This window comes from Bolinopsis microptera, chromosome 1 (assembly GCF_026151205.1).
Source record: "Bolinopsis microptera isolate Bmic1 chromosome 1, MBARI_Bmic_1.0, whole genome shotgun sequence".
Lineage (NCBI taxonomy): Eukaryota > Metazoa > Ctenophora > Tentaculata > Lobata > Bolinopsidae > Bolinopsis > Bolinopsis microptera.
The window spans coordinates 26,185,773-26,199,078 of NC_087072.1; the positions used below are offsets into that span (position 1 = coordinate 26,185,773).

At 38.1% G+C, this 13,306-nt stretch overlaps 2 protein-coding genes across 2 annotated transcripts in view; one reads left to right on the forward strand and one right to left on the reverse strand.

Moving 5' to 3' along the window:
• The window catches only part of LOC134818885 (nck-associated protein 1-like), a 36,528-nt gene extending 23,851 nt beyond the window's left edge, over positions 1 to 12,677 (forward strand). The window contains exons 6-23 of the mRNA XM_063828591.1: positions 137 to 342; positions 698 to 785; positions 938 to 1,065; positions 1,417 to 1,632; positions 1,920 to 2,087; positions 2,223 to 2,399; positions 2,693 to 2,872; positions 3,243 to 3,413; positions 3,578 to 3,805; positions 9,438 to 9,542; positions 9,664 to 9,816; positions 9,936 to 10,121; positions 10,268 to 10,432; positions 10,599 to 10,730; positions 11,059 to 11,181; positions 11,479 to 11,668; positions 11,915 to 12,084; positions 12,223 to 12,677. Of these exons, the coding sequence (XP_063684661.1) occupies positions 137 to 342; positions 698 to 785; positions 938 to 1,065; positions 1,417 to 1,632; positions 1,920 to 2,087; positions 2,223 to 2,399; positions 2,693 to 2,872; positions 3,243 to 3,413; positions 3,578 to 3,805; positions 9,438 to 9,542; positions 9,664 to 9,816; positions 9,936 to 10,121; positions 10,268 to 10,432; positions 10,599 to 10,730; positions 11,059 to 11,181; positions 11,479 to 11,668; positions 11,915 to 12,084; positions 12,223 to 12,354 (2,918 nt within the window). The 3' untranslated portion in view covers positions 12,355 to 12,677. The remainder of the gene's footprint in view (positions 1 to 136; positions 343 to 697; positions 786 to 937; positions 1,066 to 1,416; positions 1,633 to 1,919; positions 2,088 to 2,222; positions 2,400 to 2,692; positions 2,873 to 3,242; positions 3,414 to 3,577; positions 3,806 to 9,437; positions 9,543 to 9,663; positions 9,817 to 9,935; positions 10,122 to 10,267; positions 10,433 to 10,598; positions 10,731 to 11,058; positions 11,182 to 11,478; positions 11,669 to 11,914; positions 12,085 to 12,222) is intronic.
• Positions 3,921 to 5,648, reverse strand: LOC134818890 (uncharacterized). Its single transcript, XM_063828604.1, has 2 exons — positions 5,563 to 5,648; positions 3,921 to 5,386 (listed from the first exon to the last, which is right to left on the reverse strand). Exons 1-2 carry the CDS (start codon positions 5,641 to 5,643, stop codon positions 3,983 to 3,985), a joined length of 1,485 nt encoding a protein of 494 aa, XP_063684674.1. The 5' UTR covers positions 5,644 to 5,648; the 3' UTR covers positions 3,921 to 3,982.
• Positions 12,678 to 13,306: the final 629 nt, after the last annotated feature.

Here is a 13,306-nt window from a genome sequence, read left to right on the forward strand (position 1 = left end):
AGATGTATAAATCGGTCGGAAACAAAATTTAAGTTTTGCCAAAAATTGTCTTTAAATCATCTATAACCATTGACCATGATGAGTCAGTGGTTGAAATGGAATTGTCTCACAGCAGTCACACAACGCCTGTTTTTAGGGGAAGCCGACCCAAGCCGAGATATTCACCGGTTAGGAAACCTGATCGAGAGCTGTGACACACCACTTAAAAAGCTGGTGGACGAGATTCTGCCTCTCTCCCTGCGTGTGGGTCTGGCGCTCAAGTCTCTACACAATCTTCACAATGAGAAGAATCTTCATATCAACGAGATGAGGGACCACAGTGTTTACAAACTCATTTCACAGGTTAGTAATTCAATACACTTTCTATTTAAAAACACGCGCAAACGTACATTTTTGGATTCATCCAATTGTGATCAATAACTTTAGTTAACTGCTATCAATTACATTTACACGTACACCGCGCCGACTATATGATATATTGTATGTACAAAATGTATATGGCAATATAAGCATTGCATGGATATGTTATATTAAACATGATACTTATTGTACATCTAGCTATCTAGGAAGTAACATAGGTCGTAAGGTCGTGTCTGCAGCTATAGTACACTCTAGACTGTAAATGGCTGACTTGATTTTAACATGATTTTGACCTGATTTAAACATGATTACACGTTATAATTATGCACTACCTCAGAACGGGTTGTCAGCAGAACCAGTGGTAGCTCCTGACCCAGGTTGTAAAATGATAAGTCTAGATAAACTCAACGAATGGATTCTTTATGGTAAATTAAATTCCTCATTTATATTTGGTTACCAATACTTTGGGAATGTTTATTATCAAGAGTTTGATTTAAAATGAAACGTGAAACTTGAAAGCGTTCCTCCTTTTTTTCCTGGCACAAAATCGTATCCAAACCTAATTTGAAATATGCAGGGTATTTGGTATGTCCCTCTCAACTGAACAGCAGTGATCAGAAGGCTTGGAAGAATGCTCTGAGTGACTCGTATATAGTTACTTTGTTTAGAGATGAGGTGGTCAACATTCACGATATGTATATCGAGGTAAGTCTAGTTGGGAGTAAACTTGATATTTCATTCTTGATATTTTTACCTGACTTTAATAAAGTGTGACACCTAATAAAGTGTGACACCTAATAAAGTGTGACACTTAATAAAGTGTGACACCTAATAAAGTGTGACACCTAATAAAGTGTTACACCTAATAAAGTGTGACACGTCAGGATCATATCTCATTTCAATGCCACTGGTACACCCACTAAATTACGCATCTGCTTATATTTCCAACGCAGGATCTTCCAATTAAATAATTAAACATGTTATTGAATTGCTGTAATTTACCTACGGACTGGTAAGAATGTTTTCAGTAGGTATTAGCAACAGTAACCTTGTCAGGTATTTGAACGTTACAAAGGACACCGGAAGCTGATTCAGATGGTACAGGAAGCAGCCATTTCCTTCGCCAAGAATACCCCCCTCAAGCACCAGGGTCGGAGAAACTATCTGAGACTGATGTTGAGTGAGATGATAAACATTGTGACCTCATCACCTGGTCTTATAGCCCCTAAACTTCTTCTCTTGCTGGACGCTATGAGCGCTGCTACAGGAGAGGTACACTGTGAATGTTGTTTTGTTGGCTTGATGTTCGGTTCAAATACATTGTTTAATCTTTAATTTTACCCTGGTCTTGATCTTATTATACGAAGTGGAAAATAGTATTCGAATATAATTAACCGAAGGATCCAAGCCTAACATTGTGTACTTCCCTTCGTGTCCAAATGCAATATAATATAATTGACCCTTATTATGATGAAATAAGTCGGACGATATTGTAAACACATTTTTCTTAAGTTTTGAAAGTATGAAAGTTAAAACAACTCTACTTTACTTCTATTCAGGTGTTGTGGCTAGTAAGAAACTTTGACTTTGATTGGAAGAAATGCAAAGTTAAAGTATCTTCGGATAACTTTAGTGACCCTCTTATAGCACAACTCCTTCACGGCATTGATTCGCTCTCCAGACTCATCAAGAATTACCACCCCATCATCAAACGTTACTTCTTACAGGTCAGAATAGCTTGCTGTACTTTAAAACATGATCTATTAATGTGTTATATTTGTTGTGCGAATATTATTGGTTATAAAGATAGCTCTCTTTACAGCTGATAAAGAGTCACCCAATGTAATTGAAATTATCTGCAGTACCTGAAACAAAGCGATTGTATTGAACTACGACACATCATACAAAACTTCCCGGCTCCTGAAGAAGAAAGCTTGCTCCTCACGTCCTTTATTGATAAGTTAGGGGTACTCGACATTACCAATCTTGAGGCTGACGAGGATTTCAAACCGCTCAGAATCGACTGGCAGCGTCTTCAGGTACTGAATAACTTTCCTTCCTTGCTCATTCCATTCCGGGCTCTGATTTACAGAAATTAAACTACTTTTCTTACAGTCAGCATTTGTGTAATTGGATTTGATGGAATTGCAAAGTAATATGATTACATAATCACTATGTGGAATGTGGATCAGTGATAGTTGTCCGACTTTGTATTTCAACAAATCTGTAATCTTAAACGATTTTGGCATTTATTCGCTGCATGTACAGTGTATATGTAAAATGTACATGGTATACTATATAAACCTATTGTGTAACACGACACCGCACACAGGCGTACACTAATGTCAGTCAAAGTCAGCTGCAACTAAAGCAACACGAGGGTCTTGCGGTCTGTATGAATACAATCGAATACCACTCAAGATGTGTGGACAGCATGGACATCCTGCTGAAAGAAGTTACGGATCTGAGCAACTTGTGCTTTTATCAGAAAATAATTCTGGACTCATTCCAGGTTTTGTGATGAGATCTGTCAGTGTGTAAAGTGTAACTTCTAGGGGCTTATTCTGTCACAGAATACCTTGTTTATAAATCTTTTGTCGTATGGCGCAGCAACATTTTTGTATGCAATGTGCTTTTCGCGCTTAGGCCACGTACGTACGATCGTCCGTGCCGCGCGCGCCGCATATATGTATGTGTCGCGCGCGGGCGAAGCATTAAATTACATATCACAAAGATAGCTCGAGGATATCTTGCAAAAGTTGGCGTAGGTTCGCAAATTAATAAATGGTGGGCTCAGGAATCAGTCGAAATTATATCATAGGTTTTATAGCTTATCTATATCTATCTCTAGTGAGTTCCGCTAACACTTGACTACTCCCCAGAAATGCTTGGAGCGGTCAGACACTGCACCATACAGTGTGGTGTACGCGGGGGTTTGCTCCCATTTCATCAATACCTGTAACGATTACTGCCCTGAGGAACACTGCTTCATCGGCAAGAAGAGTATCGATCTGGCCAACAATTTCCTAGATATGACTGCTAGAGAGGCTCAGGTACACTGTCATATCCTCTTTTTAATACTCACGTCTCACACCAATCAATCAGATCTCGTTTGATCTATTACATTAATGATTATCCCTAATCACTAATGTAATAGATCTGTTCAAGAAATCTTGTTAAAGCTAATATGAAAGATTTTATTTGCCTCTTTGTTCAGAGATATCTGGAACTATACTGTCTTGAGAGGATAGAGATGCACATGAACACGCACCCTTCCTTTGGTGCACAACTCATGGCTGAAGCTAGGAATAACAAAGAAAGAGAGGCTAAGAAAGAGCGGCCCGCTCTACCTATCCCTCTACCTGGCGCTGAGAGCAAGAAGTCTAAACTGGAGGACATGACACAGATGGAAAAGAACTTTGCTAAGATGGTGTCTCATTTACAGGTGAGATAGTTTGAGGAAGGGATATAAGATACATGATATTTAGATATAGTTGAGGTGAAGCTCTGAGATAATCTCAATTTGTACGAAAAAATTACATGAATAGATGACAATAAAATTTCATAAATAGATGACGCAAAAATCAAGAAAAAGAAACCAATGAAATTGTCATCTATTCATCTATATTACAAGGGCTTTGTCAAGTTGATTTGTATTAACTATGCGGAAGTATTGATCAGTGGCGTGAACCAGATCCTCTGCTCTTGCTATTACCCTCCGAGTCATTTCTTTTCTCTTTTTCTCATCTAGTGTCGCAATAACTTTTCTTTCGGCTCTTTGAGAAAACTCCAAATTCTGCTCAATTTCAAGTAAAGAAGTTGTTATTTTTCCCAGATGCTCGTCGACCAGTCCCATTTGAAGTGCTACGCTGTCAAACTCCTCCTTTAATATTCCATAATTTTTTGCATCAATCTCGCTAGAAATGGATTTGTACCAAAAATAAGGTGCCAAAGGTATGGTAATGATTGTACCTATGAGTGTAGCAGAACCTGCTGCAACTGCTCCTGCCACACCAGCTAATATTTTAACTGGAATATTATTTGCTGCGCTTGTTTCTGTGCACCATTCCAATGCAGTAACTCCTCCTGCCACAGCACCATAAAGACCGCCTAGTACTTGTCCTACACCTGGAATGGACATAACGGACTTTAACGTACCATCGTTTTCATTAGCGTAGGCTGATGCTACCGAAGCTTTTTCTCCAAATGTTTTCCCTCTAGACTCCGCTCTCTTTTGAAGCAATGAAGCTTCACGTTTAATTTCCTCATGACGCTCAGTGGCAGATTCGAGATTTGTTTTTGCTTCATGCATGTTCGTCAACTCTGTCCAGAAATCAGTAAGAATACCATCCTTCAAGTAATCATCTGCAGCTTCTTTTAAATCCACCCCGTAGACTTTCACGTTGCCAACTGCACGTTTAGTTTGTGCTTCAAGCTTCCAGTACATCTTAGCCAAACCTTCAATATCTCTTATCATATCCCTTACTTCTTGCTGTCTTTCTGCCACTTTAATCTGTTTAACTCTCTCTATCGTTTGAACTAAATGTTTTGCCAGCTGGCACTCTTGAACGATTCCGATGCTCTTTTTTATTTCTACCAGTCTACTTTCCACCAAACAAAATGAGCAAACTGATGAAATTTTGGAACAAACTGGACATGGATCTTGTTCATGGTTCTTACCAGTACGATCTATCCACGGCGAGTTTCTGTCCGCTGCATCCACTATTCCCCCAGTTGCTGTGATAATCACTGATTGTTTTTCATAGCACGGAACATCATGAGCTATGTAACGCCCATTTCCTTCCTCGTCGTGGTAAAGTACAGTTATAAAAACTACTTCAGTGTGATTTGAAGGTGGTTTAAAAGATGTTATCGCTTGCTTAGGCATCGTGCAAAAACCCTCTTCTATGAGTTTTTGATACTTGATATTATCTTTCCGTTTTGCTTCAATTTTGAAACTCCCTAGCAGAGCAAAAAATTTGGACAACTGAGTCTCTGCTGAGACGCTTACTGTAGCCTGGCGTTCCTGTAAAATAGTTAAATCAAGTTAATGAATTTAATCATGCAAGAAATTTGATGAAATGGTACAAATGTATGATGGTGGAGTCTTCAAAATTAGTAAAGTATTGAAACTCATTGATCAAAACGTATAATTTTCATTGGGTCATTTATTGGTTTAAAAAAGGTTATAATCAGATCTACCGTAATCCTTTCCGTCTTCGCTCTAACGAATACATCTTGAGGAAAGGCATTCGCCACCACAACACTTTGCTGTGATCCCATACCATAAGCCTGTTGAAAGATTATGTTGTATATTAAGAAACTGAACCCCCCCCCTAAATCTATTGTATTAAGGGGAGGGGGGGGGGGGGGGGGAGGGGAGTCATGAGTATTTTGAGAGTGCCAAGTTCGCCAAGTTCTCATTCTCAAAAATTATTTTTGAGTATTTTTGGGAAAAGTTTCCTGGAGAGGCGAAAAACTTTGAGAAAAAATTCTCAGATTCAAAAATTCTCAAAAATACTCATGACCCCCCAAGTTTCACAAAAAATCAGGCTGGACCATAAAAAAAACAAAGGGTTCTGAGAATAACAACATTTTTGCCAGAATGTGAATATTGTTGAACATGTATGTAGTCAAAAACCGATAAAATATGTACCTAAAGCGGTGTGATCAGCTCTCGCCTCAATTTGGCGCACTGAAAAACAAACTGGAAAGGAAAGTAGAGAACTCGACTAAGTTATTAACTCATGCTCAGTTGAAACATGAGAAGTGGTATAATATTACAAAGGAGAGCTGTCATCAGTTATACTGACTAGCAGGAACCTGTATAACCCTAAAATGCAGGTGTCAAACTCATACATGATACATACATGATACATGAAGAGGTCTCCTCCTAGTCGTTGGAGTGGCCTGCATCACACACATCTCTTCTACGGCGTAACATGTTCCTCCATTCCACTCGCTTTAGAGCTAACTGTTTTACTGCGTCTCTGCTGATGTTATCGACACCTGTAAATTCAGCCGCATCCTCGAGTACACAGGCCATCCAGCCTTTGCGGGGTCGTCCTCTCAGTCTCTCTCCATAGTTTGGTTTCCAATCCAGTAAGAAATTGGGGAACCGTGTCTCTGGCATTCTGACAACATGTCCGTACCACCTTATTCTAGCTGCAGAGATGAAAGTTTCGATAGACTTAATTCCAGCACGCCTGAAAACTTCTTCAATGGAGACATGGAAGAACCACTTTATCTTCAAAATTCTTCTCAGGGAGGTCAGATGGAAGACCTCAAACCGTTTCATCTGCTTCTTTGTTGTGTTCCAGACTTCAGCTCCATATAACAGAATGGTAATAACAGCAGCCTTGTAGATACGGATCTTGGTGGGCGTTCTTATAGTTCGACTGTTCCATATCCTCCAAAGCTGATGGAACGCACCATTAGCACGCTGGATCCTGATGTCAAGATCTCGGTCAATGGTACCATCCCCACTGATGTTGGCACCAAGATAAACAAAGTTGCTGACCTGTTCAACAGGTTCTCCCTCCACTGTTAGCTTTATACTGTCTCTTTCGGTGTAAGGTCGCTGGGACGCACACTTGCTGATCACCATGCATTGTGTATTTTTAGCGTTGATCTTTAACCCAGCATAAGAGGTGTAATAAGCGATAAGATCAGTGGACTCTTGCAGCCCTTCTTCAGTATTGTCCATCACTGCCAGATCATCAGCGTAGTCACTATCCATGATAACTTTTTCATCTGCACCCCTTAGTTCCTTTTGCAGTACAGCACCATGACTGATTGCCTTGTGAACCTCAGCCAAAAAGATTCCAAAGTTCAGACAAAAATTAAATACAGGAGGGCCCTGGATATCACCCTGTCCAGTGCCTGAATTGACAGAGAACCAATCAGACATTTCCCCATTAACCCTGACAGCACTCATGGTTCCGTTGAAAAATGCCTGAAAGATTCTAACATATTTCTCAGGGAGTCCATAGTGTCTCATGCTTGACCAGATAAACTCTCTTCTGATGGAATCAAACGCTGCCTTAAAATCAATGAAATTAACATAAAGTGGAATGTTAAGGGGGCAGGGGGGGGGGGTCTTCACGGAAATTTTCTCAAAATCGACTTTTTAGTTGTTTCTGATAGAAGGGAGTGATATCTATCAGATGCTTTTAATCCGATAGAAAATAATAATTTCTGCTAGGAGCAATATTTTTCTATCGGATTAAAAGCATCTGATAGATATCACTCCCATCTATCAGAAACAACTAAAAAGTCGATTTTGAGAAAATTTCCATGAAGACCCCCCTGCCCCCTTAAATTCAATGCAGTTATGAATAATGGTGCGGATGGAATAAATCTGATCAATACATGAGCGGTTCCGTCTGAACCCACACTGGTTTTCCCTAAGAAGACACTCCATTCCAACATCCAGCCTCTTAAGAAGAACCATTTGAAGAACCTTAGACGATGTTGCCCTAAGAGTTATACCCCTACTATTACTGCAGTATGAGGTGTCTCCCTTCTTTCCAATAACCACTATAAGGAGTGTCAAACTCAAGAGACTAAAATAATTATTACCTATTTAATTCGCGATTTTGACACCACTTAGGGGTCAAAATTTTGGGCTATAAAATTCCTATTCCTTGGCCAATTTTTTATTTTTTCATGCTGATTCGGAAGCCATTAAAGCATTTGACCCAGTCAAAAAAGTTTCAGTTGAATATCTTTTACGGTTTTTGCGGAAAGTCGCTTTAAAGTTGACGCCATGGTGTCAGTAAAATGGTACGGATAAACACATATATACGTTTTTTACGTTTTGAATTTTTAACACTTGTTTTTAGATCATGAATACGATGTAGTTACATTGAAACGTCGAGTAATCTCCTTTCCCTAATAAGAGCATTTTTACTTGTCGCAACAACCGGGATAAAGATAATTTTACCCAGAATACATTACAACAATGCGACTCATAAATAATACTCCAATCCGGATTTTACACACACATATATACATTATACATATAATATATCGTCTCGCTTTATAGGATACAAGGATACAAGGATACAAAAGTGATAATTATTTTATTGAATTCACAATAGTTATAATTCTGAAATAATTTAAGGTTACACAATTCTAGTTATTTACAAATGTGTAGGGATAAAATAGAAATGTTTTATAATACTATTTTTCTATGAATAGATCGGATTTGTAGATTTCGATCTTATTTTGAGGTCCTATAGCATTATGCATTGGCCAGTATTTGAGTGGATTTCTGGGCTCTTATAGTAGGCTGTAAAATGTTCGTTCACAGAGAGAATTGGATGGATTGCTCTTGCTGTGGCAGTAAATTTTGTAGGGTCTAGTGTTTTATCGGATAGCAAACCGGCTAGGTCAGTAATATTTTTGGGATGGAAGTTAAATTTTTCTTTAACTGAGGAGTAGAGTAAACAGTCAGTTAGAATATGAATTTCGTCCTCAATAGGCTTAAGCCCCTTGCTAAAAAAGCAGAAAGTGCACCATCGATGTTCTCTTGGTACTAGGGGGGTTTCGTATATTATATATAGTAAGATTACTTACTGTTATACTGATTACTTACTGTACAGTAAGTTAGTTATGTAAGTTAGTTATGTATAGTAGAAGTTTGTCAGTGTATTCTGAAAAGTTGTCTCAGGCCTAACATCTAAGCATTAAAAGTGACTTTGCAAACCACGTCATATGAGCTGAGTAGGTTAATTTTATTGCTTTATAATCACTTATTCCAATAACAAAATAAACGCAAATTTCAGAATGGTGACACGATTCGCAAATAAGTAAAACGCAAATGATGAATGATCATAATTTACGAAATAAAACCTGCTCTGCGATTTAGTGATTATCTAGTCATCAGTACTAGTGTGTACTGTCACCAAGATGTAATTAGATCGAACGCAGAAATTAGATTTGTTTGTTAGTAGAAAAAAAGGATGTGGAAGCCTGTCCTACGGATGGCCCCTGTGATTAAAAGTATGTTAAGAATAATTACCAAGTTTCCAAACCTGACAACCTGTATAATCTACATTCTCTACACTCTACAGGCACTGAACACGTTACCTAACCTGGTGGTATGGCAGCACACTTTCGCACCAAGAGAATACATCATACACTATCTGGACGAACTCTTCAACCGACTTATTTCGCAGGTATACTGTGTAGTAGTAGGCATAGTAGTAGTTTCAGCAACTTCTTGATGTTACAAATAATCATTTATGTTGTATCATCACTACTGTATTGAACATGTTTCTAATGACCTCTCCTCCGCAGCACATATTCCAAGAAGGAGGACAACAGATCCAACTCCCAAGTATTATGTCTCACAGATTAGTCGGTATCATGGATGTTTTCAGACAGTTAGAGAGTTACATTACTCTCGATACTTCTAGAATATTCACCATCAGCCTCCTGCAACACACACAGGTCTTATACTGGCTTCTTATTGTTTGTTATAACTTTTTTAAATCTTAAATTTAGCGTTATAGTCGATTAAAATAATCAGGAGATCTAAATCACCACATTTGAAGACTTTTTCCCCTCAGCCACAAGAGAACTCTCCTGGACCCACACTAGCAAGTCAATACACAATTTGGTATCTTGACAAGCTAGAGGAACACATCAAGAGTGGGGAGGTGTGTTTTGCGCCGCTGCGCAAGTGCTTCGTGCGCAAACACCAGATGGCACCTAACTTCAACGCGGAACTTTACACAAACATAGCGGAGTTACAGGTTTCTACAATTACACACGAAATAGTGTATTATTGTATTATCATTTTGGAAACAAAGTTAAACTCAAATCTTCCCATTAAAAATGTTCTTGTTCATCAAGTTTTGATAAAGTTACCCCTTATTCTAAAGACCAATATTACTAACAGGCTCTAGCGAAGATGTTAGGCCCGTACGGTATAAAATACATGGGAGAGCAGCTCATGGAGAGATGTGAACGACAAGTACACGAGATGTTGAGCATTGTTCAGGAGAACAAGGAACTGCTCATCCAACTCCGAGCATGCACCATGGATCAGTTCCCGACCGGCGCGGTTAGTGTATTCATAGCTTCTAGCAGAGATTATTGGTAGAGGACTTTTAGCTATCAATTTTAATTTACAACATCAATAAGTGTCTCTGACGTTTCTGAATTAAGTAATCACAAAGTAAATCTATCCTACTGAAAGCTTAGTTAATTAACTGTATTTATATTCTCAGTTATCAAAGTCATTGAAAAGGCACGACCAATTCATGGCTAGCTGTATTTTGGTGGGAGCCCTGTTAAATTTCAGACGTCTTACTCTTGCTGCGCTGAAGACTGTAGTCGCTAAACGAGCTCCATTCTTACAGGTAATAGTAATAGTATTAGTATTACAGGTCAGTATTATGATCAAGTAAAGCATGCCAGTTCATGTTAAATTAATTATCACTCTCGAAGATGAGTGTAAACTCAACGCAGATAGAAGTCAACTCGAGTCAGAATTAGCTCTTCTCTTTCGTCAGCAATTGATCGTAATATTATTTGTTTTATCAATATCGAATATCGATTCTCGTAGTTCGAAAGCGTCGAACTTAAGGTATTTTTGAACTTTAGTACGTGTCGAACTACAATACGTGTACCATCAATATCTTTTGTTGTTTTGACTGGTTATACCTTACCTTATATATTACCTTACAGAACTGTATTCTTGACTTCAAGACGAATATCCGCCCTGACGTGGATCCCAGTATCCCAGATGAGATTGCATCTGCTGCTGGGTTCGAGGTTGATGCTGATCCGGTACTCTGTGCTGCAATACAGGTATTGCCAGTTTTACCACATATCTTTAGAAATTTAGTTTCTCTCTTTCTTATTGAAAGAATTTTATTTTCTAAATCTTTTAATAATTTCGATGAAATTGAGGAAACTAAAAATCATCAAACTATATGAGCATAGTTACAGATCATAATTCATAGATCACACTCTCAAACCACGAATCCACGATGTGACATCTTCGGATAACCCATTTTAAAATCCTCTAATTATTTGTAACATAGCATTCCTACACGCATTCCTACACGCCCCAAACAACACTGTACTTATCCCTTCCTTCCCTAGAAACACTGCGCTAACCCTGCCTCTGAAACTCTGTGGATGCTATTTAACGTGATGGTAGCTGTCACTCTCCCTCTACAGTCTCTGGACATCAACTCTGTGTACCGGACACCTATTGAGGGACACGAGAACAATCTGCATTGTGTTTCTACTGCTGTAACCTGGCTTTCTTCTTGCGTTTATACTAACTTAGGTGGGTATCTTACTGTATAATTAGGGTTAGACGATCAAGGGATCAAGATCCAAAACGAAACAGTACTATTCCATGCTTCTTTCGTTTCAAAATGTTTTGAAATGAACGGACATTAAAATGAATGCTTGGGCCTCTAGCGTCCAATTAATGTCCGTTCGAATAAAGTCCGATACGGTATCTGATAATCGTTTGTGAGCCGTCCACTGTTAGCATAATCAGGTAATCTAACATATATGTTTATTTCAGTGCGCTCAGGATTAGAAAAGGAGCCGTTACAGGTGATATTGAAGGAGAGAATGAGGGAGTTTGTTGAGAAAGTTTCTGAGAGAATGCTCAAACTACAACTGGAAGATGACAAGGAGTTACAAAAGGAGATCAAGCAAAGGGATTCCCTCTTTATATTGCTTGAGAAAATGGTTTGATATTAAGTTAATTACTGTTCAAATTCTTATATCAGTAGCTTTTAACACGTTGTACCATGTACAATGTACATTCAATGTACATTCGGTTACTATTAATTTGATGTAAGTTCAAACATAACAATCTTGGTACAGGTAAGGGACTCTAACTACATAACGTACGACATGTTGGAAAATAACTTCCCATTTACCATACTGAGAAACTCTTACCGAGCTGTCTATGAAAACAAGAAAAAGAAACAGCAGAAGATTGAGAACGAGATCTAAGGAGTACTAGATCCTTGATCTGCAAGCCTCTGCTCGTCTAAGACGTTGGATTGAAGATTACCCGTTTTGTAATTATTAGTAAAACGCTTTGAAATTGTTTTGATTGATTAGTGATAATAATTGACGAAAACTGAAAATTTGACGGTTGAATTTTTTATTATACCGAATGAGAATTGAATTGTAATAGCAATTTAATTTTGTAGTATGTAGTCATTAGTCACTAGTCATCCTGCGAAAAACGCTTTAGTTACCATGAAAAGTTATCTTGAAAAGCTGAAGAATATTTCTACCTTAGGACAAGGTAGTTTTTTTTACATACTTTGAAAAATGGAAATCGTTTATTTTTGATATTATATTGCAAGAATTCATCATACATCATCTCTCCATTTTATCATGTAGCAGTAATTAGTAAAATTTTACCACTTTTGATTGATATAATCAATAATCAATTACGACACAGTCATCGTCGACTATAACGTATAATACGGAACTTGAAGTTTAACCAAGTTTATATTTATTAACGCTTTAATCACAAATAACGTTAATTGTTGCGATTTGATCTTATTTCTGGACACCGATTTATCATACTATAACTCCTAGTTTTATGATTACAATTGTAAATTTCTATTGATAATATCATAAATTTGTTAATTTTTGTATAAAATATGCGTTTTTTCTCGATCTTCTTTACAATGACTATACTGGAGTGATGACTATGAGTGATGAGGTTACACAAGGCGAAGATGCACACAGCATGGCCATGACTTAACCATGCTCACCACGCGAGTACAGAATCTTCTACTCACTACTGCAACAGTTTATTGTTTATACAGGATAATTATGATTATTTTAAAAGTGAACTATAACGTGTTACTGTCACCAAGATGTAAATCAGATCGAACGAGAAATTAGATCGAACCAGTTCGATCTAGGAATTAGATCGAACGCGCGG